We start from the raw sequence: 22,753 nt of genomic DNA on the forward strand, positions 1-22,753 counted from the left end.
GTGGGACGGGGCGGGGCGAGGGCAGGCGGTGTCGGGGGGACGGGGCAGAGTGAGGCGGTGTCGGGGGGACGGGGCGGGGTGAGGCGGTGTCGGGGGCGGTGGGACGGGGCGGGGGCTGCCGGGGAGGCGGGGGCCGGGGCCAGGCTTGGCGGAGGGACGGCGGTGGGTCTGCCCCATCGCGGAGCTCGGAGCCTCCCAGAGCGGGCGCGATGCTGCCCGGGGCCGGCGCCAGTCCCGCGCTGACCTGCGGGGCCGTGCTGGCCGCCGCCGTGCTGCTGCAGTCCGCCTGCGTGGCCGTCACCTTCCTCTACTTCACCAAGGAGCTGCAGCAGGTCGGTGGGGGCGGGGGGGCACCCGCTCTCTCCCTTTGTCTCCTTTCTGGCCGAGGGGAGGGAGGGGATCCTGCCCGCGCGCTCTGAGGGTTTGCGATGCCCGCGGCGTTCTGAGCGCTCCCCGGACAAAGGGCTCCGCGCCCTGTGTGCCTGCTCCTTTGTCTCGGCCTCCTCCGGCCGTGGGTGTGAACGCGGGGGACGGAGCTCAAGGCAAGAAAAAATAAAAAGTTCTCTTCTCTTGGCAGAGAAGTAGCAAACGTGCTTTCCCTTAGAGCGCCAGACGTGCTCTCGCATCGTATCGGGTCCCCGTCAGGGCTGCAGGGAAGGCAGAGCCTCTGTCAGCTCCATATGCCTGTAGGCAGCGGGGAAAGCGGGCTGAGGAAAGCTGAGGTACCTTTTAGATGCCTCCCCTAGGAAAATACAGAGTTTTAAGACAGTGACTAATCCCAAAGGAACTTCACCCAGACGGCAAAACACCACTGAACTCCCCAGAACGACTCGTAAAACACCCGTTGTATAGTCTAGATGCTTTGGTCTCCTTGCAGCCTCCCTCTAAGCCTGCTGGCTGCTGCTTAACTCTTTCCTCTTCCTGCAAAAGATCATTTGCATTCCAAGAAAATTACATGTAGTGAATAGTGCCACGAGCCTTTATGTATGTGGCCCTGCTTTCACTGATCCCCCTACTTCTAAGGGTTTCCCTGAGCATCTTGTCCAAAATCTGCTGCCCTGTAAGTTGTACCACTGTGTTACTCTCCCAGGAACAAAAGTAAACAACTGCAGGTAAGTGTACTATAGTTGTACAGCTTCAGAAAGTATTGCATAAATGCAAAATATTATGTTACCTAGGCATTTATTCTATGTCAGATTTAATAGGTGGAATCTTCCAAGATGTCCAAGTCCTCTCTGAAGCAAGCATTAAAGGGTATATAGTATTCTGCAATATAAGCCAATGCTCATATTTTGGAAATGTATAAGACAGATTTTTCCTGCTAATTCTGTAGTTGAGGTTGTCCCATATTTGGTGAAATGGAGGAATCAGAAATGTCTCAATTTTATGAAATAAGTTCACATAATAGTGATAATGAAGAAAAATACATAAATGCATACGGTTCAGAGTCCTTTGCTAAGAAGCTTGCCAAGGTAAGTAATTAGTAACAATCTTTCCCTGCCTTTTATTCAAATATGTACACCTGGAATACAAGCACATCTCATGATACTTGCCCAGAATACAACTCACTATTTCTGAAGAATGACAAGCCTACATTTGGTGTGAAAAGCTAAATCTGTCCACACTGAAAGTTCTGTTAGGCTACAAAGTAAGGTTGCTGGCTCTGGAGGGGGTACCGTAAGCACATACTCTTGCACATGCCATCTGGAGCACAATAAACAAGGTAAAAGCTTACCTAGAAACACAGTCTGCTACCCCACCTCCACATGGTGTGTATGGAATAGATCACAAAAGATAAACTGTGATTTCTGTCTGTATGTTATTCCTCCTTTTGTTGTTTACAATGTCTGCATTTCTACACCTTCACCAAGTTACTGTGGCTGCACAGACTGCAGATATTTTTATCTTTACAGAAAAGTAAATATATAGCCAGCAGGCTTTCTTTTTTCTACAGCTATAGTAATCTGAGGACTAAGAATTTGTTTAACAGTTTTGCTATGGCAGGAAGCGCTGAGATACAAGCACGATAAAGTTCATTATGCTTCAGGATACAGGGCTGGAAGGAAAATATCCTCAGACTTCCTTCTGTTTTGAAAAAATAGTCCACAGACTACTCCTAGAATAGGACAAAAGCTTTAGAAGATAGCATTAGAAACAGGACTTTTGTCTTCAAAAACATCAATGCTACAGATAAACTTCACTTGATTCAGTCTTACATCACCCTGATGCGTTCCTTTCTTCTATCCATAAAACAAATACCAATCCTTCAGTACCATGCGGTGCTGATACAACATTGTATTCCCCAAGGATTTCAAAATACATGCAAAACACTGTTCCAGTGCCAGGACAGTAAAGCTGTTAGGTGGAGAACTATGCCAGGTAAGGACAATACAGAAGCACAGGAACATTTACTTCAAGATTGGGGGCAAAGCTCAGAGGTGAGTTTATAGCAGACCTGATAAGAGAATAAACTAATATCTCGTCTGCTCACATATTTTTTTTAAACTCATCAAACCCCTTTGTTATAGGAGCTAGTACACTTTGAGCTGTCAGAGCCCTTAGTTTAAAGTGCGTTTTTACCTTAATAAGCACATAATTGTAACCACTTTAAATGAATTCTTGAAACAAGAAACTTTCTTGAAACAAATACTTCTCAGTAAGGACAGAAAAACCTTCACAAGCATTTACAGCGGTGGCCCCATTTCGCTTTGATGCCTCCAAAGTACAGGATTGTTTCAAGTATTAGAAGAAGCTCACAGAGTCTGCTGCAAACTGAAGGTGCTCTTCAATCCAGTGGGATTTGCAGGGCAGCATGGGTGAATTCTCCTAATCCTCCTGGAGGATGAAATCTCTTCCTAAACGCCTTTGTTTTCTAACAGGCAGGAAAAGCATGGAGTGTAAAGGAGGAAGCCACTCCTTTTGTTGTTTACAATACCACAGCCTCAAGGAGAGCCAAAACTGCTACTTGTAGAATAAATGCATCTGTTTAGCTAAATCAGACTTCTTTAACATAAGAAGAGTGACGTTTAAATGTTAACAATCAGAAATCCATCTGAATGCTTTGCATGTTTATTGCTGATTGCTGGTTCTTCCCAGTTCCTGTAGTACTTTGCTGGGACAAGCACCCTTACCAGTCTTTCTAGCTGATACAGCAGCAACAGAGTTCAAAGCAAAGAGGAGCTGTTGTCAGCTGCCAGGTTGTGTACTCTTACATTAAACAACAGCGCCAGCTGGAGCTGTGTATGTCTCCTTGCCCTGTGCAAGCCGCTGGGTTTGGGAAGAGCGTTTCCCTATAATATAAACTCTCATAGTCCGCTTCCCTTGGAGCCAAGAAGAGTTTTGCCTCTCTCTTTTAAACCTTATGAGAAGAAAATGTGCTTTCTGTGCGACTAGAGAGTATAGACATAGGCCCCTGTCACAAGGATTCATCACAGTGTATTCATTTGGACCAAATGCTGTTTCTGTTGTCTGCACTTTGTTCTGGACTATGAGATCAAATACAGTTACAGAGAGCCCCCAAACTGGATATGAGGAGGATATGGTATGGATGCTATCAGTGAAAGCCTGGATTGGGAGTAGCATTGGCTGAAAAGACAGAATGGAAAATGCTTCTAAAGATTACTTTTTAATTTCATCCTCAATAATTTGTGAAGAAAAGTCCCTTCTGCAAAAGAAAGTTTTTTTAATGCAGAACTCAAGAAACTGAAGAATTCACAACATCAGTGATTTGGGCATTGAATTTTCACTAAGCTGCTTTAGTTGAGTGCTAGATACCAAATTTGTATTCATGGAGATCACGTAAGTATATTTTTGCATATAGAGTATGCCATTGTAATGGAACGTATAGAATCAGGATTAATCACTGTTGTTGTTTTCTCTATAGTCGTAACTTACATCATACTATTAAATGCTTTAAAGAAAAGAAAGCATGTTCCTAAGTAGTGAATTTAGTGACATACCACAACCAAGCATCTGAAAGCACATCAGAGATGAAAAATCCTGGTTTTCCCTTCTGCTGCAGCTTCGGGACACGTACTCCAAGAGCGGCATTGCTTGTCTCACCGGGGAGGAAATGGGAAATTTCATCCAAAACTTGGATCTAATTGAAAATGAAGACAGAGAAGCTGATCCCTGCTGGCAAGTAAAGTGGCACCTGGGAAAGTTGATTAAAAAGGTATTTGGGAACTGACATCCTGAAGCAGCAGCACTATTCAAAGAATTCTAATAGCATAATAAAGGGGGGGGGGAGCTTGGATTTTCTTATTGCAAAGCAATGGTCAAGCCACAGCTTCAGCTGCCAAAAAAATCCAGACAATGTTTTCAATAGATTCAGGAAATAGTAAAGCAAAGACAAACCAGTTTTTACTAAGCTAATTTCGGTGATAGGTTGTCTTGTCTGAAATACCTCAGGGTACAAGTGCTTGACTCCAGCTTATTTTCTACCTGACCATGTAGATCACACTACTAGCAGAGGTGTCCCTCCTTCTTTGGAAATACAGGGAGACTGGCATGAGAAATTAATATGGGAGAGGTAAAAAGGTGCCTGAGGAATGGTCTAGTTATGAACTGTGTAATGTATTAGAGGAGGAAAGAGCAAGCGAGCACACAGCATTGGGCACAGCACCTTCCCAGCTCAGCATTCAGAAAACACCAACTCCTGCATGACTTACACACAATACACATAATTTTGGCTCCGGAGACAAAAATAAGCCTGGCTGAAAAAAATCAGAAAGATTAAGATCTTCTGGAATGGTTTTCAAAATCCCATCTCCAGCACATAAAAAAGCTCATTCATAAAAATTTACTTCTGGCTGAAACTTACCTGGCAAATCTTGCAGCCCAGAATAAATGCTGTGTTTTTCAGAGACCTCAACTCCTTTGGTGGAAGTTATGTCAGTAAAGTCCCTAAACTGCAGAAAGAAAATATTATTTTATTTAGTGGGCATTTACACATCTAACATATCTACTAGCTGCCTGATTGCTTTAAAAAAGGTAAATGGGTACCAGAAATAATAAAGATATTGATAATAATGATAGATGAATAGAAATATGCCATTGCAGAACACATCAGTAAGTGGCACTATGGGGCCCATTGTAGTCACCCAGACAAATAATTTCAAACCACCAGCATGCTTGCTGCAGCTACACTGCCCTTGGTAGCCAAACTAGTTCCTTTCAGTGGTCAGCAAACAGTTATAAAGAGGGAGAATGAACAAAGTAACATATGCTGGCTTAAGAGTGTAGACACATAGATAGGTAGAGGTATAAAAATAAATGAAATTTAATTTAGCAGAACTAAGATCCCACAGAACTGCACACTGCCAAGTATTCTGCAAACAAGCTGGTGCTTGTATACTCACTTCTTATTTGACAAAAGCATGAAAGTAAATTTTTCCAATAGATTTAAAGCCCAGATGGCTGAGCTGTCTTGAAAAAGTTTTGCCACACATTTAGTTGCATAAAAGACGGAAATATAGAAATACTTCAATACAACAAATTCATGGGCTTTTTTGATTTGCATGTTTATCAAATTCAGAATACCAGTTATGCATGAGTTTGAGAAAGGAGTGTCTTTTTTCATGCAACTTTCAGTTTCTGCTGACAAACTGATTCATTTTCTGTGTTTGTTGGCAGATGATGTCCAGAAGCTACGAGGAAAGCCTATCTGCAGTCAATGGTATTATAATAATTTTGTTACCTGTGGGAAAAAGTTGCTGCTAGTGGCACCTGATGTATAGTGACTCAGTGTTTTAGAAGCGCAGAAAACACTGGCTAAGGTGTTGTACTGGCAACGAGTCTTCTAAAACGATTGCTTATTACCAGAGGACAAATTTTCAGGAGCCAGAAACATGGTCAAGTAGTTAGAGGGAGGTAACCAAGGTGCACTTGGCTTCTAGATCTCAGTCCCACAGTGTTAACAGGGACATTTTAAACAGTCTGCACTCCTGGGAACAAGCAGCGCTGAGCTGCTGTTTGCATAGAACAGGTGAGGAATAGCTCTGCTGAAGCTCACACAGCTCTAAACGTGTTGAACGAAACCATTATGATCTCCAAGTCGAAATTCAGAGCAGAGATTATGAATACTTAACCTTAAAAGATACCGATCATGGATGTGAAAACTTGGTACTATGAGTTACTTTAAGTTGTGTCTTGGTAATTTGGGAGCAGGCAGGGGGAGAAAAATGAGAACAAAGAGACATACAAAGACATTTCAAGGAGAGCAAGAGCATAAGAGAAATTTGAGCCTTATTACCCAGTATATAGCATTTGGTGTGTGGTTTAGTCAATTAAAAAATGGCATAGATATTCTTTAAAATCAAGTCGAATAGGACAGATGTGCTTTGCTACAGCCTTGCTTCTAATGTGACATTCCTTTTCTCGTCTTCCCTTAGCTGAAAGAGCCCTGACGCAGGTGCACACGGATGGGCAGCAACCACGCAGCCCTGTCAATAGGATCGCAGCACATCTGACAGGCAACAACAACAGGAAGAATTCCCCATCCCCACGCAGTAAGGAGAAACTTTACATACTTCCATAGTGGTGCTTGCATACACTTTTTAGTACTTACATTGGGTTAACAGTAAGAAACAAATCATTAAAAGTTTTTCAGCTAATTCTTGCAGAACAGGGAGAAAGCTCATTGCTTCATGGGTACCTCCCTAACGTTTCTTCTGGAAACTGCGTTAGGGGAAAAAATAGATATCCTTCTTCCTAATGTTAAGCTTTCCTCTTTTCTTCCCTTTAATTTCCTTCTCTTCGTTGTGCAAGTCCCAGCTGCTATGGTGACAGACCTATTAGAAATGTGAGACAGAGACAGGAGAAACTTGACATTCAGGCCGTAATGCACAGCTTGGTAGGGTTTCTGCAGCTTTGGAGGGTATCAGACACACAGATATTTTAACTTTGTTACTAAGTAACAACATGAAGATTATTTTTTCTCATTTGGGATCAATAAAGTTAAAAATAAAGGTAGTTTACATGGGTTCCCAAGTAGGGCTAAACGACTTACTCCTGGACTTTCAAGTGCTTTTGAGACCAGACCTAATAGCCGCTGGGAAGAACAGGTTTCTTTACTTCACTGTTGAAATCCACGCTCTCCAACTAACAAACAGACACCTGGCTTCGCTACCTGTTTTTTTGCTTTAACATTTCCTCTCTCTTTTTTTTTTTTTTGAAGTAGATTCCTTGCCCAGAAGAGGGAACGGACAAAAAATAAGCAACTGGGAATCATCAAGGAGAGGCCACTCTTTTCTTTACAATGTGGAGCTTAGAAACGGCGAGTTAGTGATACCTCAAACAGGCTTTTATTACATCTACTCACAAACTTATTTTCGTTTCCATGAAAATGAGAATGAGGATTCAGATTTGTTGGCACAAATCAGGAACCCCAAACAGCTTGTCCAATATGTTTACAAACTGACTAATTATCCAGAGCCCATTTTGCTCATGAAAAGTGCAAGAACAAGCTGCTGGTCTAAAAAAGCAGAATATGGACTTTACTCCATCTACCAAGGTGGTGTGTTTCAGCTGAAGAGAGAGGACAGAATTTTTGTCTCTGTCAGTAATAGTGATATAGTTGACATGGACAAAGAAGCAAGTTTTTTTGGAGCCTTTATGATTGGTTAAAAGGTGAAAATCATACTTTGAAGGAGCCCGTTTTTTCATAGTCAGGACCAACTTTAAATTCTGTAAAATAGGGGATAATAAGCAAATGCTGTAGCAATACCAACGATACCAGAATCCCCTTTCTCAGCTCACTTAGCGCGAGGTCTGACCATGACATATACTCTCCTACCAGCCCAGAAAGCACAGCAGCAGCTTGCTGCAGCTGCAGATGGTGTTGATTTGTGCAGGCACGAGTGCCACAGCTTGCAGCCCAGCCAAGCTGGGGACGTGCGAGGACTTCACGTCCCACAAATTATACCTTCGGCCAGAATCCCAGGCAGGTAAGCACTCACCACTATCTCTGCAGAGAGGCTCCACGCTGCTCAGCCACAGCAAATGGGGTGAAAGATGCTCTGGGTCTGGTTACTCAAGACTGGAACTACATCTCAAATTTTATTTGTGGTGTCCGTTGGGACCCTGTCTTGAATATCTCGGCTGTGTAAGGAGCCCTTACAAGGACTGCTTCTCAGTGCCTGTGAAACAACTCTGGAAGGTTTTGTTTGAACCTGAGTTTTACAAAAGTTGAAAGGCCACCAGATGCTCAAACTGCACATCTTCATCCCATCTAACAAAGCATTTAAGCACCTCATTAATTTTTAGCACATGAAGAGTCTGACTAAATCAGGGTATTTACATGCTTGAAATTAAATAGGTGCTTAAGCATTTTTCAGGATCGTGGCTTCTGTAAACACATTAGTCTTTCTTGATCAGAATATGTACATAAAAACAGCTGCTTAAATGGCACAGAAGAGGTTTTGAAATCAATCAGTATTTTGTTTGGCACGCTACGATAGTGCCTATTTACTTCATTGCTGTGCTGCAAAGATTTCTCTAGGCTTCCTATAGGTCCAGTAACTTAGTTGCTTGACAAGTACTTGTTGACAGCAAGTACTTGATCCAAAAGAAAGGTGTTTTTCTGTAAATAGTGAATTCTATTAGAGATTTGCCACAAATTCAGCATGACATGGTTCTTCCATGTTTATTTGTACTGGCCTGTATTTGGTAGGATGTAATGAGGAATAACACAACTGGATCACTAAGATTTTAAGGAAAATGGATGCAACAATCTGCACTAAAACAAGAACTGCAATTTAGGTGATGCTGTTTTGATTTTTACTGTATTTTTAGGAATGGTTGAAAAGTTCACAGGTTTTTTTTTTAAAACCATAATTTTTACAAAAGCTGGCCACTGTATTTTTGACTCTAAGTAGGACTATTTTATATTAGAAAAAATTAAAGGCAACAGAAAAGATTTGCAAGTGTAAGCTGTGTGGGCTAGATCCACAGCCAAAGTCAGGTACCATAAATCAGCACGTCCGCAGCATTGCCAGTGGAGTTAGACCAGTTTGCTCCATGAATGCATTTTGCCCACGGACAGGTGAAACAGCAGGGAAAAGAAGGTGAAAATGAAAAAAAAAAAAAGGAGGGAAAGGAAGAAAGTTGTTCTGCGAATGTTATTTTGTGCCAACAGAATGATGCCAAGAAAAAAGGCAGTCATCTGTTTTTCCAATACACTAAGGTTGCCGTGGGAACCTTCACATTCACCTCCACATTCTGGTAATTAAATCACTGTAGAGCCTTGTGAGTAAACATGCATCATTCATCTTACTACTTTGTCAACAAGAGGAAATGAATAGACAGAAGCCCCTGCATTTATTTTGTCATTCAGAAAAGTAGTTATGTTGGTTCATTTTAATACCTGTGTTTAAGCAACGAGTGAAGAATTTAAGCAATACTTTTGTCAGATTAGGGTAAAAGACCCACACTGTTGTAAGTCTGAAGTGATGAGGTTTAACTTTTTGTCTGGTGTTGTAACACAGCATCACATTTATGGTTTTCAGTGGTAATCAAATATGTGAAATTCTTCACTGGAATATTCACTGGAACACTGGTTTGCCTTGTACTCAAATCATCTGTTTCAACAAAGAACAGGAAATATTCCTAGTTCTCTTTTTCTGCCTGCCAGAAAAGGCTAGGGACAACAAAGCCGTTCCCTACATCTCGTGTTGTCTGCTATATTGGAGAAATTACTTCCGCAAATTCTCATTGCAAATACACCAGGTTTTCTTATTTCAGCACAGGATTGACCCATGTTATCAGGTTTGAGGTTTTTTTCCCTAGCAAATTACTATATTTTAAAGATATATTTTTTAGAAATGTTATTTTAGGACCTTATTAGAAAGAAAATTTATTTGAACTGTGAAAAAGTATTTCAAACCCACTGGTGGCAGCTTACAGAGAGAATTCCTCGTGGTGGCTAGGAACTGACTTGTGTAACAGGAGTCATGACTGCTAGAAAGAATTGGAAGGAAACCGTGGGAGACACCACAAACTTGCATCTGATGCTAAGACAATCTATTACGCACAGCTGTCGATGTAGAGCATCCTACCCACTGTCGCTTGGGGAATGCCCCCTGGCATTTTTTATCTAGATGTACATATTCTCTGTCTCTGCATGCAGAGCATATTGCAACAGGGATCACCCCAAATAATCATATTTTATTTCTGAATATGTCAGATATTATCTTGGGAGGAGAGACTGTGAAGCAGTATGGGAGGGGACACATTTGAAGGTGAATGAAAAGATATAGTAACTTCTGTTTGTACATTTGCACCCTGAATCATACCTTTCATCTCATTTCATGCACTACAAATGTAGCAAATTTTTATTACTTGTGGATGTAGGTTGCGGTAACAAATATTGTAATTTTTCTACTTGTGTTTTATATAAAATATTTTTAGTAAATAGTTACATAGTCTTGCAGCAATTATTGATGTTATCCTACGGCTTCCATAACAACAACCCAGTCTGAAATAATTTCTCTGACATTGGTCGGTATCGGTTATAATCCATTAAACATCACAAACAGTTGCAACACAAAGGACGTAATGCAAACCATGGAGCAATGCCATATTCTGTAATGCCATATAACTGGGTTCCAGACCTTACTTGGTGAGCAGCATCTAGAAGCAGTACACTGAAGAAAACACTGAAAATCATCACATGTGCAGAGGCTACAAAACTCTGAGCACTTCCCTTGAGGTCCTTCTCATGTTTCTGGCCTTTGGCAATTACTTAGGCACTGGGAAACTGTTTAGGATGGAAACATTGATTCTTATCCATCACCAAACTACAGTAGAAGAGATTGAATTCACAGAGACAAGGAGCATTTACACAGATGCTGTAAAGCAGCAGTAAACTGGAAGTTTGGTGGAAACCAAATGCAATCCCTGCCCCAAAAGCAAACATGGGATGTTGTTTGGTCTATCCATTTGACTTTCAAAATTCACCCCACGAAAGAAAGCATACAAATCCCAAGCGAACCCTGGCAATTCAACAATACATGAAAGAATGATCCAACCTGACACCCAGCCCTGAGATGATGGGTGAGGGGGACTGTTTCGTCCTCTGTGCGGAGAAGGGCTACAGCTGGAGCAGCAGCGATGTGCCACTTCGGGGAAACGGTTGCTCCCAGGGGATAAACACCCAGGAAAATTGCCCCCATCTTAGCCACCCCCGAGGGCTGTTACACCATGCATCCTTTCAACATCCTCTTCTCTTAGCAGTTTCCAATATTATCTCATTTTCACTGTACTGGGCTGTGGCAGACTCCCACATCGCTGTTCTGTGCAATGCGAATCCATGCAATTAACAAGAGGATGCTTGCCTCCCTAATGAATTTATAATCTGAATACATTTAGTCCAGTGTTTTCTTTAGGCTTTATGTAGAATAGATGGATGTACCTCAAGCCTGACTAATCAGATGAGTAGGTCTGTGTGTGTGTGGTTCTCCCCATCCACACCAAGCCCCACTGGAATCAGTACACCATCACCCGGGAGGAGCAGCCCCTGCAACCACAGCCCTGAATTGCAGAGAAGACCACAGGTTTTAAAAAGAAATCATTCCTTTTATAGAGACTTGCTTTTCTTTCAGCAGAAGGTTCACTCTTTTCCGGCGTTTCCACAGAAAAGAGGACATGCTGGCTAACTGCCTTTTATTTTACCTTTCATTCCTTCATGGAAATGGACTTACATTTTTTGTTTCTCTTTGCCTTAGTAAATGTAATTATTACTATTTATATTGCAGCAGCATTGGCTGCCCAGGTAGGATCAGGGATACATTTGCCATAGCCGTGCAAACAGTTAAAACAGGTCATTTCAAACAATGAGATTATAAGATTCATAATTATAGTTTTCAGATTATGTCTAAATATTAGGGTCTAAGAAAAGACTGAATGTAATGATCAATGTAACATAAATAAGCACACTGAGACAAGACCTCATTCATCCCAACACTGCTCATGATCAGTGAGACAGGGCTGCAGCTTATGGCAGAATCCTGTCAGATGAAGCACCTTCCCATTTGTATGGGCTGCTATACCAGAGTAAGTATAAATTACGCTCTTTGTCTTTGATGCACATAATACTGTTACACTGAACACATCAGTGGTGTAACAATCACAGCATTAGCAAACATTGGGGGATCCACAGTTGTTCACACTGCCTTTCAGAAACCAGCAATTTCAACATGATAGAATGCAAGACAGATTCCTCCTCAAGATGCTTTTGATTTCCACTGATTGTGAGTTCTTCAGCTCATATTATTCTCAATTTGTTTTGACTAAGGGTATCTAGTCCACATAACTACTGCGTGAAGACAAAGTGGTTCAACTGCAGATTTGCTGGTGAATTGAGACGTTATCATTCCCCATTCAAGATGGGATAGAATTAAAAACATGAAAGTATGACAGGGGGTAAAGGACAATGCAGTCCCGTCCTACACATTCTGGCACTAGCAGAACTCAAATCATAACAGATATTACCAAACATGTAAGCCAGGTGAATATCTCCATCCAAAACCAGGAGAGCTTTGACTCAAAACCTCCACATCTTCTTTAGAGACGTCCAACGATATTAAAAAAATAGCATGTACTACTCACATGCTAGAAATCATTTAATAAACATTATGTAGGTTTTAACCCAGAGTAAACATACCTGTGACAAATGCACCATGATGTCTCTCCGCTTGGTGAAGAAGTCTCCTGGAGAAAGACATGCATGCCTAGGATGTGACCTAGCAGCACAAGGATCTGAAGCACAGCGAAAAGCTAAGCCTAAAACAGATGACTTTGAATTAGTGGTGTTAGAGCACTGCTGATTAATTAACTAGCACTGTTTTGGAATCTGCATGCAGATGTTTACTGTCATAAACAGCTGTAAAGTAATTTAGTACATTCTGGATTTAAAGTTACTTGGTTGGATTACCACTATTTTATCAGTGCCACTCACTGATGATAGTTGCTAAACTGTAACCTTTGAAAACACACACCAGATGCTACCTTCTGTTCTTAAAATACATTTCTAATAAAAGTAAAAACATCTTCTGCCTTCGGACATAATAAAAAAACTGCATTTGCTTTTCTGCCAGTAGTTGGAGGTACATAATTTTTAAATGGGAGAACGCTCCCTTGAATTTTGTTTTCTGGTTTTTTTCATCTCTCCAAAATGAAACCGTAATCATTCTATATTTGAAGCCTTCAGATATTTCCATGACAACGAACAATGACATGAACAACAATTAAAACTTTATCGGATGAGAAGAAAATGGAAAGAGTGTAACATAGGAGGAAGATTTCAAAAACCCGTAAACAGAAGCTTCCTTCTACCTTATCTCCAGTGCTCCACACAGCTTTAAAACTACTGAAGAGAAGCACCAACATTTTAAGAGTTCCATGGAAGGTAAACGTCTCTTATAATGTGCTTTTTAAAAAAGTATTATTTAATATCTCTTTTGATAACACATCCAGTTAGCAGATAAAACTGAGTAAAAAGTACTTTACTTCTGCCTCTCTCATCCCAATAACACCAGTGACTTCAATCTTTTCTGCAGTTGTTAAGGCAACATAAAAGTACTGTTCTAGCAGCTGAGGGCTGGTAGATAACTTTATGGAGCTTAAAGCCATCTCCTCTCACAGCTTTTATATCTTCTATCACCACTATCTTCACGACTGACCTTCAGCATATGCAAACCAGAGACAGGAATTCATTATCGTGTAAAGTTCGTAGGATATCAATTCTTTATACCCCATCAAAATGTGGGCTGCAATTACCAAAGAAATCAGAAAGAATCAGAAAACTGGAGCTGCTTTTCTCCTCCCTCAGTTGACATTTTTTCTCGCCCTGACCTGGGAAAAGTAGCCAGAGAAGCCCTTGACTTGTGATAGCCTTTAAACAAGAAGACGATCGATGTTATTGGATTCAAAGCACAACTGTCATTTCTGAGCCAAGTGGCTCATCACTCAACACATCAAACTTCCAATGAATTAAGTGTTAATTCATTGTATTACAAGCTCAAGTTATCTAGAGTATATAAATCTGGTGCTACCTCACTTTTAGCTACTCGATTTTGGTACACATACCTCAGTTCAAGTATTATTTTAATAAGGAATATGGTTTTTTTTTCCCTGGGAAGAAAAAGGGGGGGAGGGGGAAGAAAGTTTTTCTCTCCCTGGGGAGAGAGAAATGGTCATTTTTTGACAAGATACAGCTCAGCAAAAACTGGAAGATTTTTTTTAGAATGAAAGTCACATTTATAGCTTCAGGCTATTTTCTCTGCCAAATATCAACATCCTGCAGCTAATAGCACTGGTCTGAGAAATTGTCAGGTAAAAAATAAAAGCGTGAAATATTTCTTTATAATAATACAAAGTATTTGGCAGCCGAAAGACAGAGGCTGTTACCAGCTGCTCCATAATATAACACTATGCCACTTAAATTAGATCAGACACAAAATTCTAGTATGAAATAACTGTCTAGTAGTTGCATACAGCCCATCATTTTTCTTCAGAAACATATAAAACACTTAGATAGGCAGCGGGATAAACAAAGTGATTGGCACATTAGGGTCTTTCTTCTTTTCGGCTGTGTTGAATGTGTAGCCATCCCCCACAGAATTTAGTAACTGTTGAGTAACTTGCTACAAAACTGTCTCACGGTTCAAGAGCAGGAATAACGAACACTGGTTCTAATGAAGCTGCAAATATATATCACCCAAATTAGGATAGGGATAAGACACTAAGGCCAACGCTTGTGTTATTAGAGAAAGCGCTCAGCTGAAAACAGGCACATTCAGAGATAGAGGCAACGTAACAGCGTTGTGTCACATCACGCTTCTGCTCCGTCCTTACAGCTCTGCAGCTATGAAACGGCAGTGCGAGCAGATGGTGTACACACGTACGTGAGTGCGCTTGGGAAAAACAACATAAACCTGTTTCTCAGCTGAATTAAGCCAGATGCTTACGGGGGTTCAGAGCACCAGTTGCCACCTGAGAGATGGGGTACACAGGAAGGGGTGCAGCCCCTCTAGATAGGGGAGCGAAAAAAGGCTGTGCCGTAGCACACTCTCTGACACTTGGCAGGGACAAGCTGAAAAGGAGAGAGACCCCTTTACAGGTGTGCTGACCCTGATCTCACCTTGAGCTGCTTCCATCTTTTACTAGTTTGTAGGAGTCTGCAGCTGAGGAAACACATCTTTATGATGTATGTGTCTGCAAAGGGCAGATGTAGGATAACAGAAATACGCCGAATCAAACTTTAATTGTAGATAAATCATACAGAAGAGGGTGATTACTGCAGCTTCACTGAACTGGAGCCTTACTGGGTTCCTGCCAAGATCCAAGGGCAAAGACACAAAGCGAGGAGACAGTAACTGTGTTTCTACACCCCTCTCTAGCTCCTCATCTGCCCCGCGGGACTGCGCACCCCCGAGCATCAGCAGGAAAAAAACACATAAACTACGGATCCAAGGAAGATACCGCGATTCCAAGAGAACAACCGGCCTTTGCAACGGCGACACCGGGGAACGGCACCTGCCCGGAGCCGCCGAGGGGGCAGGAGAGGGACAGGGAGGAGAGGAGAGGGGCAGGAGAGGGGACAGGGAGGAGAGGAGAGGGGACAGAGAGGAGAGGGGACAGGAGAGGGACACGGACAGAGAGGAGCGGGGCAGGAGAGGGACGGGCAGGAGAGGGGCAGGGGAGACATGAACGGGGAGGGCAGGGACAGGCAGGGACGGGGCAGGGGCAGGCAGGAGCCGGGCAGGCAGGGACGGGGCGGGCAGCGCTCCGCCGGCAGGTGCAGAGCAGCGCAGGCGAAGCCCTCCTCCCGGGGCGCTCGGCAGGAAAGTTGGAGGGTCGCCGCCGCCCCGCGTCCCGCCCCGCCCGGGTGCGCGTGGCTCTCCCCCGGCGCAGCCCCCCCGGCCGCCCGTGCCCCCCCTCGGGCCGGGGGAGGCGGAGCGGGGCGGCTCCCGGCTCCTGCCCACCTGCCCGGGGGCCCGGCGGGGCGGAGATGCGGCAGGATGCGGGAGGGCAGCGCCGAGAACCGGACAGGAGCCGAAGCCCCGCTGCGCCTCTTCCCCGCGCCCGTGCTCGCCGGCATCACCGCCGCCTGCGTCCTGCTCTTCGTCATCGGCATCGCCGGCAACCTCATGACCGTGCTGGTGGTGTCGCGGTTCCGGGACATGAGGACCACCACCAACTTCTACCTGTCCAGCATGGCTTTCTCCGACCTGCTCATCTTCCTCTGCATGCCCCTGGACCTCTTTCGGCTCTGGCAGTGCCGGCCCTGGAACTTCGGGGACCTCCTCTGCAAGCTCTTCCAGTTCGTCAGCGAGAGCTGCACCTACTCCACCATCCTCAACATCACCGCGCTCAGCGTGGAGCGGTACATCGCCATCTGCTTCCCCTTCCGAGCCAAGGTCATCATCACCAAGGCGAAGGTCAAGCTGGTCATCCTCTTCCTCTGGTCCGTCTCCTTCCTTAGCGCCGGACCCATCTTCGTGCTGGTGGGGGTCGAGCACGAGAACGGCACCGACCCCCTGAGCACCAACGAGTGCCGAGCCACCGAGTACGCCATCCGCTCGGGGCTCCTCACCATCATGGTCTGGACCTCCAGCATCTTCTTCTTCTTGCCCGTCTTTTGCCTGACTGTGTTGTACAGCCTCATCGGGAGGAAGCTCTGGAGGAGAAAGAGAAAGAACATCGGTCCAAATGCTGTCATCAGGGATAAGAACAACAAGCAGACTGTGAAAATGTTAGGTACGACTTCTTGCTCTGTTTTCTTCCAAAGACCGTGTGTGCTTGTGTGTGAGAGAGAGCGAGAGTGAGTGTTCTCTGGTAGTTCACTATAGAGGTTTCCAAAGGAAAGCATTCATTGCAAATGTTTCATACGAAGGGCTACACCTCAAGGTATTTGTAGAGTAACCCTCCTTCTTCCATAGATTTATTTCTAACCGGTTTGAGCTGGGGACGCTTTAACAGTTAAACAAATATTAATAACCATCACCAAAAAGCACAAATACTACAGATATAATTATCATAGAATCACCAGTTTGGAAAAGACCTCTTAGATCATCAAGTCCAACCATTCCTGTTAACCACTAAACCATGTCCCTGAAATTAGCTCGTGCCCTGGAGAGTTTTGAGCATTTTTACTCTTCGGTAGTGGATACAGATGATATTTAGAGAAGGATAGCTTATTTGATATTTAAACAAAACTAAACCTTTCTCAAACCATAAAGTTGAGCTGCATACTAAGCAAGCAGGATATGATATGCCCTTATTTTTATATGAAAAGAGTACTGAGATTTTAGCAAACCGGGGTTATTTATGAGGATAGCTGTATAAACTTATGAAAATTAATCTGCATTTTTATATTAGCAAAACACCAGCATGTACTGAACAAGGAGCATTGTGTCTCCTTTGAGGTCTGCGATCCTGTAAATTCTCACTGACTCTAAGAAAACAGGATCCAGACGATAGACACTGTCATTCCTAACTTTGTATATTTACATTGCTGAATGGTTTAAGCAACAGTTATTGTTGGCACATGGAAACACAAATTTTAGCAGACAGTCAGTGCACATGGTAGGAGTTTGATGCACAAAACCAAAAAGTTGTTCTGCAGTTTGGTGTCTGAAAACTGCAGAGTCCTTCGGCTGCTGTGTACTTTTATTCAAGCAAAAAGTCCTCTGCAGTACAAGTCCATGGATTTCAGTGGGGATGAGACACTGCATGTAGAAGGTCTGACAGGCAGCAGCTCTGCCGTGCCGATTCCAGCTAGGTTGAAGTGATGGAGTAATGAGCTAGATGAAGAGATGGCACTGTGTCTTAAGTTCCTTAATTACTAAATGGGAGCCTGATTTTTTTTTATTTACATCCTACGTTTTTACTGTGCAACAGCAGGAAGAATAATAAAACCTGCAACATTCTTCGTGCCCTTTCAGCTGCATTTTATAATCAATAGAATTACTCCAGTCTGGTAAGCATGACCTTGGAAGTAATTCATCGTTTACACTTCTAGAGTTTCAGGATTTACAATAAGTAAATTGCTGCCATATATTACCAGCATGTTTATAGTTCTGTATACTCAACCGTAAAGCATTTTGAAATAATAACTGTTTATTTCTGCCCTGAAGTATTGCCGCAAGCATTAGAAGACTTCAAACACCTTTTTTTTTCCTTCTTTTACGAGCTCTGAGAATAGCAAGACAGTGGCAAGACTGTCCTCTGACAGCCAGCCAGCATTCTCTAAATGATAACAGTCTGATGCCTGATGGAAAGACAGCGAGAAAAGAAGTTATTGAGGGCTCGGTACTAGCAGATGCTCAACGCAGTCTGCTCTCATTGGGCTTAATGTTCTGCTTAAAATTTAGAAGGCATTTTCAAAGACTTCAGGAAGTCATGGAACATCAAGTAAATGGGATTAGCATCGGCGTTTCTTTTACATTGCAGAGAAAGCTTAAGCTTCTAGGTCCCTATTTAAACACATTCATTTATAGCTTGGCTTGTAAAGGAGTTATCATAGTCCCTTCCTACTGAAATCAAGATGGTTTTGCATGAATGAAGATTGAACTGTCGAATGCCTGACTGGGAAATGCATGCCCACATGGGAAAATACTGACTATGCTTAAAATTCTGTTTGTAATGACCATCACTGTAATATTCATTATATGGATTAAACAGCAGGGCACACTTGTGAACTAGGGAAACATTGTCTGAATGTTGTGGGTGAAGATACTGTGGAAAAAATGGAACTGGTTGGGTCAAGAAGATGTAGAGCTGGAAATCAAACACTGAACCTAAGCTCTGTGGTTCAGAGTCCACCTCAGTCCACCATAAGTCCTCTATAAGTATCCATTTAAACTTGGGGATGCTTGTTCAAAGGTTTTATGGGGAAGGTACCGACAAATCGTCCCTCTTAGCTTGCTGAATTTTGTAACTCCTGTGACTTGACATGAGCAAGCAGGATTGCTAACCAAGACAGCAGGTTAACTGGTAAAAAATATTTAAGAATGTCAAACCCCCTTGCTTGAATTTTCTGGTTTTTCCCCCCCTCGGGTATATTAATAGATACACTCAAAGCAGTATGAAAAATAGTAAAGGTCAATAGCACATAGAATTTTCCCTTTCTCTAGCATGGAAATTCAAATGGGCCAGTGTTCCGAGATACACGCTTTCCTATTACTCTACTTATATTTACACATGCAATGTAACTATAATGATAGTGTAATATTACAGATATGGTATGTAACTATAACTATGTAGTCACATACTTAGTTTTACTATTCTTAGAGTAACTCATGTTCTAAAAAAATAGGCAAACTGGAAGGATGCACCACTCTCCTGTTCTTACCTTTGCATATGTGCTCTACTAGTCCAAATTCTGGTGGTTTATTTCCAGGCCTTTGCCTTAAACAATTTTGCTTTCCATTAGTTACATGCTTCATTATGACAGTGTTGAGTCTATCACATTATATATAATTTGCTTTTATTAAACACTGCAGATAATACATTGTTATACTTTTTTTTGGTCACCATTCTGAGTCTTAATTCTGTTTTTATATAAACATATGTTTTATAGTTCAAAACATGCTATATCAGATTTGTCATGCGGTGTACAGGCAGCCTGTTTAGCTATGATCAGCCTGTATGAAGCATTGCTAATTTATACTCCCAGAGCATGTATGGAGAGGCACTAAACTGAAAACTCTTGTGGTGTTTTTCACACTTTGATTGTTTTGTTAAACAAATAGTATTTTAAAATAGATTTTTAATCATCCGTATTTTAATGCTCATAATTAACACAATTTCTTTTACTGTTTTTATTTTAGTTGTGGTGGTATTTGCTTTCATACTCTGCTGGTTGCCTTTTCACGTAGGACGATATTTGTTTTCCAAATCCTTTGAAGCCGGATCCTTGGAGATAGCAGTGATCAGCCAGTACTGCAACTTGGTGTCCTTTGTCCTCTTCTACCTTAGTGCAGCCATCAACCCCATCCTCTACAACATCATGTCAAAGAAGTACCGAGACGCCGCTTGCCGGCTGTTTGGCCTCAAACCCCTCTCCAAGAAGAGACTCTCCAGCATGAAGCAAGAAAGTTTGCGTGTTTGGACAGAAACGAGTGTTATCACATGACAAATCATTTCCAGCGCCAGAGCATCACTTACCTGTATTTCTCAGAAAGCCATAAGGAAAGAGAAAGACGGCAAGAAATACAAATTGAAATGTTAAAGCTGTACTTTCATCATCATCTGGATTTGCCAAAAGATGTAACGAAGGCAGCTGAAGATGTGAAAAAAAAGTAATTAAACTTTGAGACTATAAAGTGAGGCATGTAGAGTCACAGAATTTGGGAACACTCAAGTATTATTTTTATGCTGCTTTTGCCCATATGTTTTTTTAGCACTGACTGTGGCAGGAGAGCTAGGCTTTACCATTCTTAACAGGCAAACGTTGCCCAGATCACTTGAGTATTTGTGTGACTAAAGTAGCAGCTAACTTGAGCTGAATTTTTCCAGCATTAACTTTAGTTTGCTTAGAATTTTTCTAGCATATGACTGGACCCGAGAGAGAGAGAGAGAGATTGAGAGAAAGAATTGAATTGCCTTTTTGGAGTAGTAAATGTTGAATTTGATACACTTTTCATAATCTTAATTTTTAAATAAACTAACGTTTTTTTTTCTCTGAATGAGGAAAAGTATTTCTTAAAAAAGAAAAGGAAAAATAAAATGGGTAATTTTTAAACATGCTGAAAATAAATGACCATTGTGTCATGTCCTAGTAGGAAGGAAATAAAAAAAAAAACAACTTCACAGAAGTGGCTTAGAACATAAGTGTACTGAAATATTTTTTTAAAATATATATCAGTGAGAGGATGGTGCTGACTTCAGGACTGCAGTGATGCTATAGAAATATGGAATGCAATCTCACACCAAAGTAATTTTTTTTTACTAGCTAAATCATCTGTACTTGTTCTGCTGAGCTTGACTGTGAATGACTCAAATGTGTTTGCCCTTGGAAGCTTTTAGCTGTTTCGGTATTTGTAAGGAGTCTGTGGCTACCTGTCCCTATGCTGCACACCACCTTACCCTCTACGCCTGCTAAGGACAGGCCTCCTGCCTGTAAACCACCACTTGTCTCTATTTAAAGCATATCAGCCAGTTACCAGGACCCCTCCCCACATAAAGCCTGGTGTGCAGTTTCAGTACTTTGCTGCAGTATTAAATTGAGAATGTTTTTCAATCAACACGACCTGACAAAGTAATAGAAATATCTGCATTAAAAGACACAGGCAGACACATTCTCATACTTGATCCATAAAAATCTTAAATCCAATTTGTTTTTATAACTCAAGTATGCCGTTAAAAGGCAAACCAGAAAACTTTCCATCCTTTATGCTAATCGGTATGTCTTATATTGCATCTATTGTCTCACCAACGCGTAGAGCTTGTGGTCCAGCTAATAGAGCCTATGGAGCACGCATGTGCAATCGCAGCTTTCTATTTATTTTGTTCTAGTATTTATTACCAGCTGGTCCATAACTGGTTCTCTGTAACGAATTGTCTGGTAGCAAAAGTCCTACAGTTTTCAAACTCCTGATGGGCCATTTTCCTCCCGTTAGACCTTTAGCTGATGGTGCTGCTCAGGTATAACTCAAAAGAGAATTTGGCCTCTTTTGTATATACTGTGTCTTTTACATCATCCAGTGCTTTGCTAAGGCCAAGAGGCTGATGGCTGCTCCTCGCTGTGGCACCTGAGCCTGTCTTGCTCCCCGTTCCCACACGGGTGGTGAGCACAAGTTTGATGCATGGGAACCTATAAATTAAGGGACAAACAAGCAGCAGCAGCACTACGGTTTTTGTCTCTAACCACGTCTGCCTTGTTATCCACTTTGTTCTCTTGCTCATTGTCAGCTGACAAGCAGATCTGATGGCAGATGACTCAGGGAAACAAGAAATTTGGGCATCTTAACAGGTTGTGAAGATGTGAACTCACTAATGACATGTCTGTGTAAGTGAACCGGTCACACACCCAGTGTCACATAAGTGTTTCAAATCTCAGCTGTGCCTGTGATATTAAATGTGAACAGAAAAAAGAAATAAAGTGATGAAACCATTTATAATCCTACCTGGTCAGTCGTGGTGGAGGAAGCGGTGTGATGCACGCAGGCTGAAGGGAGGCTCAGTGCTTCAGAGCCCCGTGCGCGGGAGGTGGGCACTGCCACGGCTGCCGCAGGGCTGGCAGCAGGCAGGGGCAGACACCGCAGCATCGGAACTGGGCCGAAGCGGGTACCAGTGTCACCCACGGCGTGCAAGGCTTCATGGGCTTGCTCTGCTCCCTGCAAGTAGAACCTGGGTCTCAGTCATAGGAAGCAATTCTGTGTGACCAGAATGGTCCTGCAGAGGCATTCACCCGTGAAAATCTGGTTTTGGGGTTTGTAGCTAATTATAGCTAATTCAGTTAAGCCATAGATTTTTGGAGGGGGAGGTTTTTGGATGGGTGTTTTTTTTTGGTTGGTTTGTTTTCCAAAACCAGACTATCATTAAGCCCCTGTGTAGAAGCATTTAATTCCTCCATATAAATTATAAACAGACTAATAATTTAATTTAACCTAACGCTTCAGCAGGAGAAACTGTAAATTTTAACTATACCAACCCTGTGAAATTGCCACAACTTTGTGTATAGAATAGGATAAAAATAATTAATCCAGGGTTACAAAAGTGAGAAAGGAGGGAACTGGTTCCTTATTGA

General features: G+C 42.4%; 2 protein-coding genes across 4 annotated transcripts; both read left to right on the forward strand.

Moving 5' to 3' along the window:
* Nucleotides 1–131: 131 nt before the first annotated feature.
* On the forward strand, nucleotides 132–10,423 carry TNFSF10 (TNF superfamily member 10). Of its 2 annotated transcripts, none has more exons than XM_054074651.1 (5): nucleotides 132–332; nucleotides 4,022–4,174; nucleotides 5,635–5,677; nucleotides 6,393–6,509; nucleotides 7,178–10,423. In XM_054074651.1, exons 1-5 carry the CDS (start codon nucleotides 210–212, stop codon nucleotides 7,624–7,626), a joined length of 885 nt encoding a protein of 294 aa, XP_053930626.1. In that variant the 5' UTR covers nucleotides 132–209; the 3' UTR covers nucleotides 7,627–10,423. The 2 variants fall into 2 exon arrangements, with proteins under 2 accessions (XP_053930626.1, XP_053930627.1); XM_054074652.1 differs by having other exon boundaries at nucleotides 7,181–10,423.
* A 5,578-nt stretch (nucleotides 10,424–16,001) lies between these two features.
* GHSR (growth hormone secretagogue receptor) lies at nucleotides 16,002–22,025 on the forward strand. Of its 2 annotated transcripts, none has more exons than XM_009562580.2 (2): nucleotides 16,002–16,758; nucleotides 19,833–22,025. In XM_009562580.2, exons 1-2 carry the CDS (start codon nucleotides 16,020–16,022, stop codon nucleotides 20,135–20,137), a joined length of 1,044 nt encoding a protein of 347 aa, XP_009560875.1. In that variant the 5' UTR covers nucleotides 16,002–16,019; the 3' UTR covers nucleotides 20,138–22,025. The 2 variants fall into 2 exon arrangements, with proteins under 2 accessions (XP_009560875.1, XP_053930522.1); XM_054074547.1 differs by having other exon boundaries at nucleotides 19,881–22,025.
* The last annotated feature ends 728 nt before the right edge of the window (nucleotides 22,026–22,753 follow it).

Source organism: Cuculus canorus, chromosome 9 (genome assembly GCF_017976375.1).
Source record: "Cuculus canorus isolate bCucCan1 chromosome 9, bCucCan1.pri, whole genome shotgun sequence".
NCBI lineage: Eukaryota > Metazoa > Chordata > Aves > Cuculiformes > Cuculidae > Cuculus > Cuculus canorus.

Coding starts and splice junctions, on each gene's coding strand:
- GHSR (XM_009562580.2), top strand. CDS start 16,020: ATGCGGGAGGGCAGCGCCGAGAACCGGACAGGAGCCGAAGCCCCGCTG. Junction 16,759..19,832: donor GCAGACTGTGAAAATGTTAG/GTACGACTTCTT, acceptor TTTTTATTTTAG/TTGTGGTGGTATTTGCTTTC.
- TNFSF10 (XM_054074651.1), top strand. CDS start 210: ATGCTGCCCGGGGCCGGCGCCAGTCCCGCGCTGACCTGCGGGGCCGTG. Junction 333..4,021: donor TCACCAAGGAGCTGCAGCAG/GTCGGTGGGGGC, acceptor CTTCTGCTGCAG/CTTCGGGACACGTACTCCAA. Junction 4,175..5,634: donor TGGGAAAGTTGATTAAAAAG/GTATTTGGGAAC, acceptor GTTTGTTGGCAG/ATGATGTCCAGAAGCTACGA.